The sequence below is a fragment of the Dendropsophus ebraccatus genome, chromosome 10, assembly GCF_027789765.1.
Source record: "Dendropsophus ebraccatus isolate aDenEbr1 chromosome 10, aDenEbr1.pat, whole genome shotgun sequence".
Lineage (NCBI taxonomy): Eukaryota > Metazoa > Chordata > Amphibia > Anura > Hylidae > Dendropsophus > Dendropsophus ebraccatus.
In genome coordinates this window covers 22,368,015-22,379,621 of record NC_091463.1, presented here as the reverse complement: position 1 = coordinate 22,379,621, position 11,607 = coordinate 22,368,015, and the positions used below count along the sequence as shown (strand labels likewise).

The 11,607-nt window shown below is 44.9% G+C and overlaps 1 protein-coding gene across 1 annotated transcript in view; it reads right to left on the bottom strand.

Annotated features, from left to right (window-relative positions):
• Positions 1–615: 615 nt before the first annotated feature.
• Positions 616–11,607, bottom strand: part of QSOX2 (quiescin sulfhydryl oxidase 2) — a 33,474-nt gene continuing 22,482 nt past the window's right edge. The window contains exons 11-12 of the mRNA XM_069986702.1: positions 6,835–7,023; positions 616–4,005 (exon numbers count right to left, since the gene is read on the bottom strand). Of these exons, the coding sequence (XP_069842803.1) occupies positions 3,497–4,005; positions 6,835–7,023 (698 nt within the window). The 3' untranslated portion in view covers positions 616–3,496. The remainder of the gene's footprint in view (positions 4,006–6,834; positions 7,024–11,607) is intronic.

Genomic DNA, 11,607 nt, shown 5'->3' with positions numbered 1-11,607 from the left:
CTGAAGTGAATGAAACTGTAATACCACAGACAACCTGAGGACAGAGGTGGCGTTGTTTTGGCAAGAAAATAGCCGTGCTTTTTCTAATCCGAAAAGCCCCTTTAAGATGTATGAGGCAGTCAAGGTTCCATTGTGAATGGGTGCTATGGACATTGACATGAACCATTGAGCTCTATTTTACTCACTGTATATGGATATAATCAGAATATAAAGTTGTTACTTATTTATTTTGCCTATTTTACACTGATCCTCAGGTACAGACTATGGGGAAGACTGATCCCACTAGGGGGTATCCGTACACCAAACAGTGTGTTGTATTATGATATTTGAAAGCGGCATTATAGGAGGAAACATTCAACAAGCAGAACTGTGAAAATAGGGGAGATTTATCAAACATGGTGTAAAGTGAAACTGGCTCAGTTGCCCCTAGCAACCAATCAGATTCCACTTGACAGAGACCTCACAGACTCTTTGAAAAATGAAAGGTGGAATCTGATTGGTTGCTAGGGGAAACTGAGCCAGTTTCACTTTACACCATGTTTGATAAATCTCCCCCATTTTCACAGTTCTGCTTGTTGACTGTTTCCTCCTATAATGCCGCTTTCCAATATCATAATACAACACACTGTTTGGTGTACGGAAACCCCCTAGTGGGGTCAGTCTGGATCACCAGGGCCCCAGTCCAGGCTCTGGCACAGTAATGGGCCCAATGATCCAGTGAAAAACAATGGAGCGTGGAGACAACTGTTTCTTGTGTAATAAATACTAGTGATAATACATCATATACACAATGAGAACATCATAGATCATAGTGCAATTCACAGTGGACATGGAATGTTCTGTATGAAGGCATCTCCTCTGGGGGGTCTAAGAAACCTCACCCCAACCTAAATAGATTCAGTGAAGACATTGCTAGGATTTCAGCTCTAACCTGCAGAATAGTGAATGCAGCTCTGGAGTATAGTACTGTAACTGAAAGTCAGTTCAAGTAATGCAATGTATATATAAAGTTACTAAACTCTGAATGTAGATGATTTCTCTCAGTATATTGGTGTTTATATGGTAGACAGAGGGGTTGTCTAGAATTAGGAAACTTCCCTTTAAAAGACAGCAGCACACCTGTCATGGGTTGAGACTGGTACCGCGGCCTGGCTCCCCTGGAGTGAACAGAGCTGACTGTAGTACTACACAGAGCTTAAAGGGAATCTGTCAGCTTTGTATCATGCTCACAGTTACAGAGATTGCAAATATCCATTTTACCTCCATGTCAGCTAATACCTATCTCTTACCTGATGGCTATTTGCAAAGGTTTAAAATCATGTTTTCCTTCCAAGCTCCATAGTTGTAGAGGCCGGGCTGACCTGCAGCATGCATGCCTCCTTCCACCCTGCTCTGCAAGATTGATGTAGAGTGTGGAGCATTGTAGAATATGTAGAGCAGAGAGGGGGTGTGCATGCTGCAGCTCAACACGGCCTTGAGCTTAGGAATCAATTTTATGTGGCTGCATTACCCCTTTAAGGACAGACGTGGTGCTGCAGTTTTGTAGAAAGCAACCAGTGTTCCAATCCTGGACAACCCCTTTAAGATATAATAGCAATCATTTTCTACAAAAAAATAACGCTGCCATTCCTATGCTGGCAACTGAAGAATATGTCTGTTTCCATAATGGCATCTGTCTGACAGTACAAATTGTTATCATGTATTAGATCAATCACAATGGCAGCAATAATCATTCACTGAACAGATGAAACCGCCCTCAGAATGGAGGAAGTTAGGAAATCACAATGTAACACTTTGTAATCCAACAAATACCTTCCCTGAGGGTCCCTGAGTCCCCTCCGCACACAAGGCAGAGCACGTGCAAACCTTTAATCCAGTGTTTTCTCATTGAGGACAATAATAATTACACAGCACAACTTCCTTGGGTTAAGCTGGGGATTTGGCTAAATGAGCTAATACTATGGCCATTCTGGTACAAAAAATACAGAAATACATTCAAGAAGGAGCTGAGCCCCAGGATGTCATACAACCCAACCGCAAATAAAGGCCAGTTTACACAGAGGTCACCCATTGGTGGAGGTCTGCCTCTGCCACACTGCAGGCAAGATGGGTATAGGCATTAATTTTTATATAAAGGCTTCCCATGGAACAAAGGACTCCAGAATAGATAAATCCTATCATGTCATATCAAGTGCAGGGCCTGTGGGGGCGGGACATAACACAGGGAGTCAAATTACACCAAAGAGAGAGTGTTATGCCCCGCCCCTGAGGACCAGCACCAAGTATTCTATCGTTTATCTGTTTTATCCACAGCGCTTCTTTAAGATTTCGGTTTCTAACCGTAACTGAGAAAAAAATGACCCCTGTTATAACTCATTTAATGGACTGTCAATCACTATTGTATGGTTGGGGCCTGTGGTGGGCAAGATGACAGATTGTTAAAAGCAAAATTCACCTAAAATCAGAAAACAACATTGTGTAGATCATGCAACAGGCATCAAACACCATTAAGAAGGTTAGAGATTGGCACTGAATTAAAATATCTGTAAAATACAATTAGGCTTCTGTCTATAGCACCGCTGCCCCATCAGATGACATATTCTGACATATGAGAAGCTAATTTTAGATGGATTTTCCCTTTAACTGCCCACTGGGCTTAAGCTGTTAAGTACAATTAGAAAAACAGCGCCACCATTGTCCATGGGTTGTGCCTGGTATTGCATCTACTTGAAAGAACTGCAATATCAGACACAGACCATGCACAATTTGCTTCTGGGGAAAAAAACCAAACCCCTCCTTATTTTCTAACCCCATATGTGTCCCATAAACCATCTCCCCATAGAAGTCAATGTGCACATAATTTGCTTTTTAATAGGTGTTGCAATTAAAATGGACCATACACAGCAGGTCCAGGAATTGAGGCGTCCGTAATGGGTCTTCCAGATGTGTATGGCTTTGACCAACCTGGGTAAAGCTGAGGTTGAACAGTGCTGGCCTGTGTTTCCATAGAGGCAGAAAAGACTCCAGTGCTGGCATTATGGACCAACACCATTGGTCATTAAGGTAAGCCTATCCCAAAAATGTGCAACGCCAATAGTGAAAAAGTTTCAGGCCCAAGGCTTGTGTAAAACCAGCATCAGTTCCTCTGCAGCAGCACAATTTCAAGGAACAAAAAGGCATAAAAATGTGTATTCAAGGAGGTTGTAAGAGATTAAAAAATATTTTTCCCTATAGGTCACATGTAGTATTGCAGCTCTGTCCCATTCATGTCAATAGGGCTGAGCTGTAATACCACATCCAGTCTACAGCGACTCTTACATTTTATCTCATACAACCAGTTTTCAACACACCCGAATACATATTTCCCTGATCACATATACATATAATAAACCAATTAGTACAAAAGAACTCTCGGGAGTCAAAATGGTCAATTGGAGGCTTAAAAAAAAAAAAAAAAAAAAAAAAAAATTAAATAAAAAACAAACACATAATAAAATTATACATAGGGTCGGTTATACCTGATTTTCCATCTTCTTGACCGAACTCTGAAAAAAAAATACATGATCATTAAAAATAAGGAGGAGGTGATGTAGAGAACCACACATAGGCTCATGTCTATGTTGGAGAAGCCAAGACTCAGAAAGCTGACGGACACCTTGCCGCCATCCTGTTGGTTGGAGCCTTTTCCCATTTCAATGGGTTTTTGTACTAATTTGTTCATGAAGTCTGGTCTAACAATTGGCTTCTTTCTGGGGTCTGCGCCTCCTCCGGGATCTTTGGCGTGAAGGTCGTTGTTTCTTCCATCTTCTGCTGCTTCGTGCCCATCACTGTTAGGATCAGCGTACTGTAAGGAGATTTCCTTGGCGCTGTAGTGCCGCTTGAGGAAGGCGAGGACTTCCTTCTCGTTCCAGTTATGGAGCCCATTTATCTCCTCATGACAGGCCGGGCACAGGTCAGGCGTGGGCCACTCTACTTTGGGGCTTTTGGGATCCTCACTTGGAGCGCCTATAAAAAGAAAGGTGCAGGGAAAAATATAAATTAATATATAATTAACCAAGATCACATACATGTAACAAATTCTGCAAACCTTTGTTAGAAGGTGAAAATAAACTGAGATCACCAAGAATCAGGAGTGATCGACTAGTGATCAGTTCTCCTACAGCACCACCACAGGAGAAATGAGGCATTACACCAACCTCCTTCTGGGTCCTCCAGAGAGAGAGAGGGAGTGATCAGGTCTGTTCCCCAACCCTGTAAGTTTTCAACAAGCACCTTGGCATCACTTACTGATGGCTTTCAGCAAAATCTGTCCCACAAAAAGTTACCATAGACCAGACCTGCCATGGTCTCCTATACAGAAAGCTACACACAGCAGCTGTGGGTGCACTGACCAATACTGCATATATGTTGGGGCACTGCTGTGACTACAATGAAGTAGGGATGATCTTTTGATTGGTGTCATATACATAGGGCACACATTTTCAGCACATGGGCCGGACTGGTTAAGCAGTATGTATGATCCGTTCGGGCAGGCACTAGGGATCTTACACATTATCCCCCCTCTATTCTCAATACTGATGCTGTATCAGCTTTTATAAAAAAGCTTTCGACTCTGAATGCAAAAATAAAAAAAAATTCCATCCTCCTTATCTGGGAGCCCGATGTTCGATTGCCATTATTTATGCATTTAATAGCAAGTAACATAGAAAAAAATATCCCCACCTCTAGTAAATCTCCTTCACACACAGCGCAGATATAAGCACATATTATAATCGTACATCTCTGTCCTCCTAAGACGCCAAACCGTACAGCAATGAATCATGTCCCCGGATGAAGGCGCACAGCCGGCGACACTCATTATCCTATCATCAGTCAGCATTCATTGTGAGCAGAGCAAAAATACAGAAAGTAAAGACCCCACAGTCACTGACTGGCTATGTGTGCACTACAGCGCCCCCCACTGTCACCTGAGCCTGACTGCTTTATGAAACAGGAGGCAGTACAGGAAACAAATATGCACAGGTGACAGTGCAGAGGAAAAAAGAAGAAGCACAGGAGACACAGCGGTGGTGGTGGGGCATGGAGGACAGTGTAGGGAGGGAGAGAAAATACACAGGTGACAGAGCAGAGGTAAAAAGAAGGACCAGGAGATGGGGGGGGGGGGGGAGAGGCACAGGTGACACTGCAGTGGGGCACAAGAGACAGTGCAGGGAAAAAGAGAAGAGGCACAGGAGACAGGAGGCGGTGGGAGGGGAAGAAGAGGCACACAGGACACTGCAGGGGGAAAAAGATGACCCACAGGTGAGTGCAGGGGAGAAAAGAAGCACAGGTGACAGTGCATAGGGGGAGAGGCACAGGTGACGGGGGGGGAGTCACAGGTCACAGGTGGAGGGGAGAAAAAACAAAGGCATAAGTAACAGTGCTGCGGGGGGGGGGGGCATAAGTGACAGCATGGGGGGGGGGGGAGGCATAGGTCACAGTGCAGGGGAAAAAAGAGGAACGGTGACACTGCTGGAGGCAGGTTAAGATGAGGCACAGGAGACAGCGCAGGGAGAGGTAAGATGAGGAATAGGTGACAGTGTAGGGGGAAAAAGCTGAGGGGGGCGTAGAGGCACAGGTGACGGTGCGGGGGGGGGGGGGGTTCATCGACTACAGGTTAAAGTGCAGGGGTGGAGAGAGACAGGTGCTTATGTGGAGGGTTATGAGGCACAGGTGACAGCGCACAGGAAAAAAAGAAAAGGCACAGGTAACAGTGCAGGGGGGGGGCACAAGTGACAGCGCAGGAAGAGGCACAGGTGATATCGCGGGGGGTAGGGGGGGAGAGGAGCAGGTGGAAAAAAAAAAAAAGAAGAGGAACAGTTGACAGTGCAAGAGGAAAAAGCAGAGACACAGGTCACAGTGCAGGAGTGCCCCAGAATTCTCAAATTTCCCAAAATATTCTTTGTAAATGGCCTGTACAGAAGCATATCTGTATACAGAGACATATGATACGAATGCAGCAGTGAGATGATTTATGTGCAAGGAACAGACTGAGGAAACAGCCGAGAATAATAGAATGAAAACTAAAAACCATCTAAAGCAGCCTGTTCTGGTGTGTGAACAGTAGGGGGAGCTCTAATGGAACCAGAGTGGATGTAACATCATCATGTGCTGAGAACTCAAGCACGACAGTATAATAAATACCACATGCACAGTAAATTGTATACCGTATACCAGGACCCTATCTGTGGCTGCATAAAGTAGGCACTAGCTTTTACCAGATCCTAAAAACTTGTAATGATCCAGCATTTCTCTCCAAGAATTTACATCTTTATTTACAATTCAGCAAAAACATGTTGGAATAAAGTCCAAAAGTGCTAAATCCTATGAGGTTACACGTTTTACTCTCTAAAGTGCAAACCACTGTGACAAACATGCAAAAGTGAAAGCCAAAGCAGACCTATCAACAGCTGGGTAAGTGGTGTACAAGGCTTATAAAACAAGGCTTACAACTTAAAGGAGATATACCAAGATTAAAAGGCATCTTTTATCCAAGTGTTAGGGCATATCTATCTGGGTGTGACCACTGGGATTCACACCAATCACAAGAATGGAGGTCACTTGTCCACCAAATGATTGGTGTAGCGGAGCACATATGCGGCCATCGCTCCATATCCTGTCTATGGCCGTGTTCCTCACTCCAGCTCTCAAGGCCCGCTAACAGGTCAGGCTTAAGGATTTCCCATGCAATTCTAAAGACGGCTGGGGGTCCTAATGGCTGACTCTAATAATCAGACACTTATCACTTATCCTGGGGAGTTATGGGAAAACCCCTTAAAAACAGTCTCTACTCACCTGCCAGTCTCTTATTGACCAAGTTGTGCTTCCTCCACAGCCAGAGCACCGCCTCATCCGATGTCTTCACGCTGTCCACCGACTCCTTCGCCATGGCTTCAAAGTGCTGGGCACATTCGCGGCATCCGAAAAATTCCCTGATATATCGTCTCATGGTTTTCAGCACCGCCTGAGCGTCGCCTTCAAACTCTACAAAAAAAAATAAAAATAAATAAAGTTATCCTAAGGATTTGTCATACAGCAGACAAGACAGTACATAGAGAGATAAATCTATGGCCACTACATACAGACTCGTGTAAAGAAAAAATGCAGTCCCTGTTGGATTAAAAGAATAGGTTAATACATCATTTCTATTGGAGCATACAGTGTATACAGCAAGTATGCAGCCCAGGTGTCTCCATGGTCACAGACTACAAACAAATTATGCATAGTCAGATTTTTCATCTGTGAGGCCCCCTTCACACGTCCGGAAAAACCACCCGGATTTCCTATCAGGAAATCCGGACGGATTTCTGGACCCATAGACTTTAATTAGTCACGGACACCCATCCGGATTCTTCCGGAAGGGTGTCCGTTCCGGAAAATAGATCCGGAAAAAATAGGACATGTACTATATTTGTCCGGAATTCCGGCCCGGACGCCCCCATAGAAGTCTATGGCAGCGCCGGAATCCCGGGATTCCGGATTGGTAAGAGCCCGCTGGCACCCCTGCTCGCAGCCTGCCCCGAGCTCACCGCCCGACCTCCGCACCCTCCCTGGGGTCCGATGATGCCGCCCGACCAGGTGATTCTCTACCGCCTGCCCGCCCCCCCCCCCCACCCCGATGGCCTGAGAGAGCGCCCTCCCCACTACCCCCCCTCCCTCTCCCCAAATCTCACTGGTGGTCCCCGACCCCTGCGCTGATCGGCAGGCCACCGGGACTCCTTACCAGAACCCGCCCCGCCTGATGATGCCGCGCGACCGCAGCAGGTTCCCCCCTGCAGACTCACCACCTGCTTCCTCTGTACCGCTGTCCCCGGCCTCCAGCGCTGACCATCGCCCACCGGGACTCCTCACGCCAGGTGATGCCGATCGGCCAGCTCCCCGGGTCAGGTGAGATCAAACGCCCCCCCCCGGCTTCCAAACTAAAACTCCCACCATGACCTGCTGACAGGGCATGATGGGAGTTGTACTTCCTGTGCCCATCCAGCTTGCAGAGCTACAACTCCCACCATGCCTTGCTGACAGGTCATGATGGGAGTTGTACTTCCGCAGCCTGTGGCCACCCAGGTTGCAGAAATACAACTCCCACCATGCCTTGCTGACAGGTCATGATGGGAGTTGTACTTCTGCAGCCTGTGGCCATCATGTCCTATTTTTTCTTCTCATCAGGAAATCCTGAAGGTTTTTCCTGATTGTTTCCTGAAGGTAAAAACGGATTACTGTCAGGAAATCCTGATACTTTCCTGATGACATTTGAGGCCTCCTGATCAGGATTTCCTGACAGTAAAAACTGACATGGACGTGTTAATGGGGCCTGAGACTTTAGAATAGGGGCAGATAGAAGAGAGAAACATGTGCCAGTCTAGTAGTAGCAGCTAGAGGCATTTTCACTTTGGAGGTAAATGAAGCAGGCATAATATTATTACAGATCAGTAAAGCAATGAATGTGCAGAGTTACCCTTTATGTAGTGTGGTTATAACCCAGTCCTTTGTGATTGCCTCTATTCAGGTAGCTCTGATGCGGAGCACCCCAGTGAGGCAATACAATGTGCAACATCATACTACAGTGCCATAATGGCCAGGGCTGGCACATGCAGCGGGCAGCTTGTCTTCCACCTAATGGCTTGGCACGATGCCACTGCCCACTTTACACAAATCAATATTTAACACTGTTGCAGCAGTAATGTTTTGCTGAGTCTTATCAGGAATGGACGAGGGAAAGCCGAGCTGGACCAAGGGGATCAGGATTCCAGAACGGAGGTGTGGGTTTCAGCACAGACAAAATAGGTTTGATTGAAGAGATAGGGAGATGGCAAGCTGGAGGCATGAATGAGGGACTGTGGCAGGCACAATGTTCTGTAACACCTGCTGGAATACTGCCCACTGCCATACAATCCCTGGGAGCCGGGCATCAGTTATGTGAAAACACAATATGCAAAAATCAGCCAAATCCATGACAGAGAGCAGAGCCAGAAGCAGACAGTGCCATACATCTTGTAGTGGCCATGCTTGGTTACTGCAGGAACCCAGGAACACAACCACTACACAATGTACAAAACAAGGAGGGCATCACATCTCTGAAAAACAGCTAACCAGTGAGGTGCTGGGTCTCGGACCCCCACTAATCAATTATCGATGGCCTATCCTAATGATAGACCATCATTTAAAATCTTAGAAAACTGAATTAACGTTTATATGGATTGTTTCAGATGAGAAAAATATGGCTGTTTGTTTTTCTATAAAGTGCGCCACACAACTCCACTGGTTGCCTGTGGCATTGCAGCTCTATTCCATTTAGTTTAATTGAATTGATCTGCACTAGCAGGCACAGACAATTGTGGTGCTGTTTCTAAAAGAAAGCAGACATGTTTTTCTAACCCTTTATATAATTTCTCACCTATCTCTTCTTGGGAAAGTTGGTTAACAATGACTCCAGTTATAAAGCGATATATAGTGGTGCCTTGCATTACGAGCATAATTCGTTCCGGGGTGGTGCTTGTAATCCAAATCACTCTTAAACCAAAGCAATTTTTCCCGTAACAAATCACTGAAATGCAGACAATTGGTTCCACACCCCAAAATAAATGATTTTTTATTCTGAATAACATGTAAAACAAATGAAATAAACATTTAGAAACAGCTAAATATGTGATATTATAAGTTACTGTACAGTATAGCAATCAGCATGTGGAGTATAATGTATAGTAAGTGCATAACCCTGATAACACAGCACCAGTTTGTAGATACAGGATGGAGCTACAGGTCCCCATAATGCAGTAGTGTAGAGAAGAATAGAGAAGCAGGGCTACTGTCAGAGGTCTGTGTGGTCACATGACAGCAATGGGGAAGGGTTTTATGTTCAGCATGGACCAATCAGGAAGTGAGAATCACAGAGCTGTGCAGGAGGACAGTGACAGAAACTTTTCTATACAGCAGTGTGTATAGCTAAGTGTAAGTGCAGGCACAATATAGCAGCAGTGTGTATAGCTGAGTGTGAGTGCAGGAACATTATAGCATGAATGGAGACGATGGGAAACAAAATGGCTGACAGAGACTGCAGGGAGCATGAAGGAATGAACAGGGCATATGTTGGCACATAAATACAGCACTCCCATCCGGGGAGAGAGGGGTTACAGCTATGAAGAGATTACCTCTACAGTCCTGTCCCCCCATTGCAAGTCCCAGCCTGAAGTGAATTTGCTATGATTTGGAAGGTAAGGGAGACTTCCTGGGTCAGAGTACAGTGCTGTAGACCCCGCTATGCAGACCATGACCCTCCCCCACTCGCCCTGCCTCCTAGCACAGGGAGCTCTTAAACTAAAGCAACACTCTTAAACCAAGTCACAATTTAGAAAAACTGTGAGCTCTTCTTGCAAAACGCTCTTAATCCAAGGTACTCTTACACCGAGGTACCACTATATTCCAAAATTCCAAACTGCTGTGTAACTAGCGGATTTCCATTCAGGCACATTGGGAAAGCTGAATGACAACTTTGTTAAAAGCCTTACTGGACTCAGATACAGCTAGGAAGAAGCTGAATAAAGTTACTTACAGCTTAGTCTTAAAGGGGAAGGCTCCTATAAATTATATATAACATTTTTCTTTTCTTTTACAGCAGTGAGCTCATCTATCCCGGCATGTCACTGGAGCTTATTTCTATATTGTTTAATAAAAGCCCCCGGCAGGGGCCCCGCTCCGTCATGTCACTCATAAATAAGACGCCGGCTCATAAGATTACAGCAGATTAGATGCCAGTATTAAGAAATGCTTCAAAACAATTTTTAGAAACCAAATGAAATCACCCAATCACTCAGGAGACAGACGCTCAATCTCCCCGCAACACCAAAGTCTCCGGGGAAAATAATAAAAAAATGTTTAATTTAAAAAAAAAAAAAAAAAAAAAAAAATGGATTCATGAACATCGCTGCAAAATAATGAACATCTTTTACTGCTAAAAATGGGATTAGATTGTAATGAAATATTAAGAGTGAATGGGGAATTGTTTAAAGGGGAAGAATTGGGATAAAGAGTAGTCACAGTGATGGCTGCCGATTCCAATTTTAATGGGGCATCTGCTTGAACCCCTTTTAGTTTATGTGTATTTTAGGTCCTATTTGGAAGAAAAGCAGAAAATGGCGAAAATTATGGTGCAAATCTTCACCTTCTCATAGCATAGAGCGGACCTTAGTCCAAAATAAAGCAAGTGTATTAATGAATTTGTAGTGGCTCACACCATTTCCATGCTTAGTCCGGCATAAGATCAATGTGGGCCATTGATTTGATAGAGGATTACAATGGTGAGCAGTGTGAGAGCTATGTTAGTCATGGCAGGGGTTCAGTCACTAGCAGGGGAATATAGTGGGGCTCAGAACACACATGAAACCTTAATGTGTGCGACCCCCATTCTGATCAAATGGGGGCCCCGTGCATGAAAGTCTAATGTGTGTTCGTAAACCTGGAGACCTGAACATCCGTCCGGAGAGTGGACTTCACTACTGATCCAGAATCGGCCCTCATGACAGGTACACTTTAAACTCTCATAGATTATATCTTATTGTAATGCGTCATCGG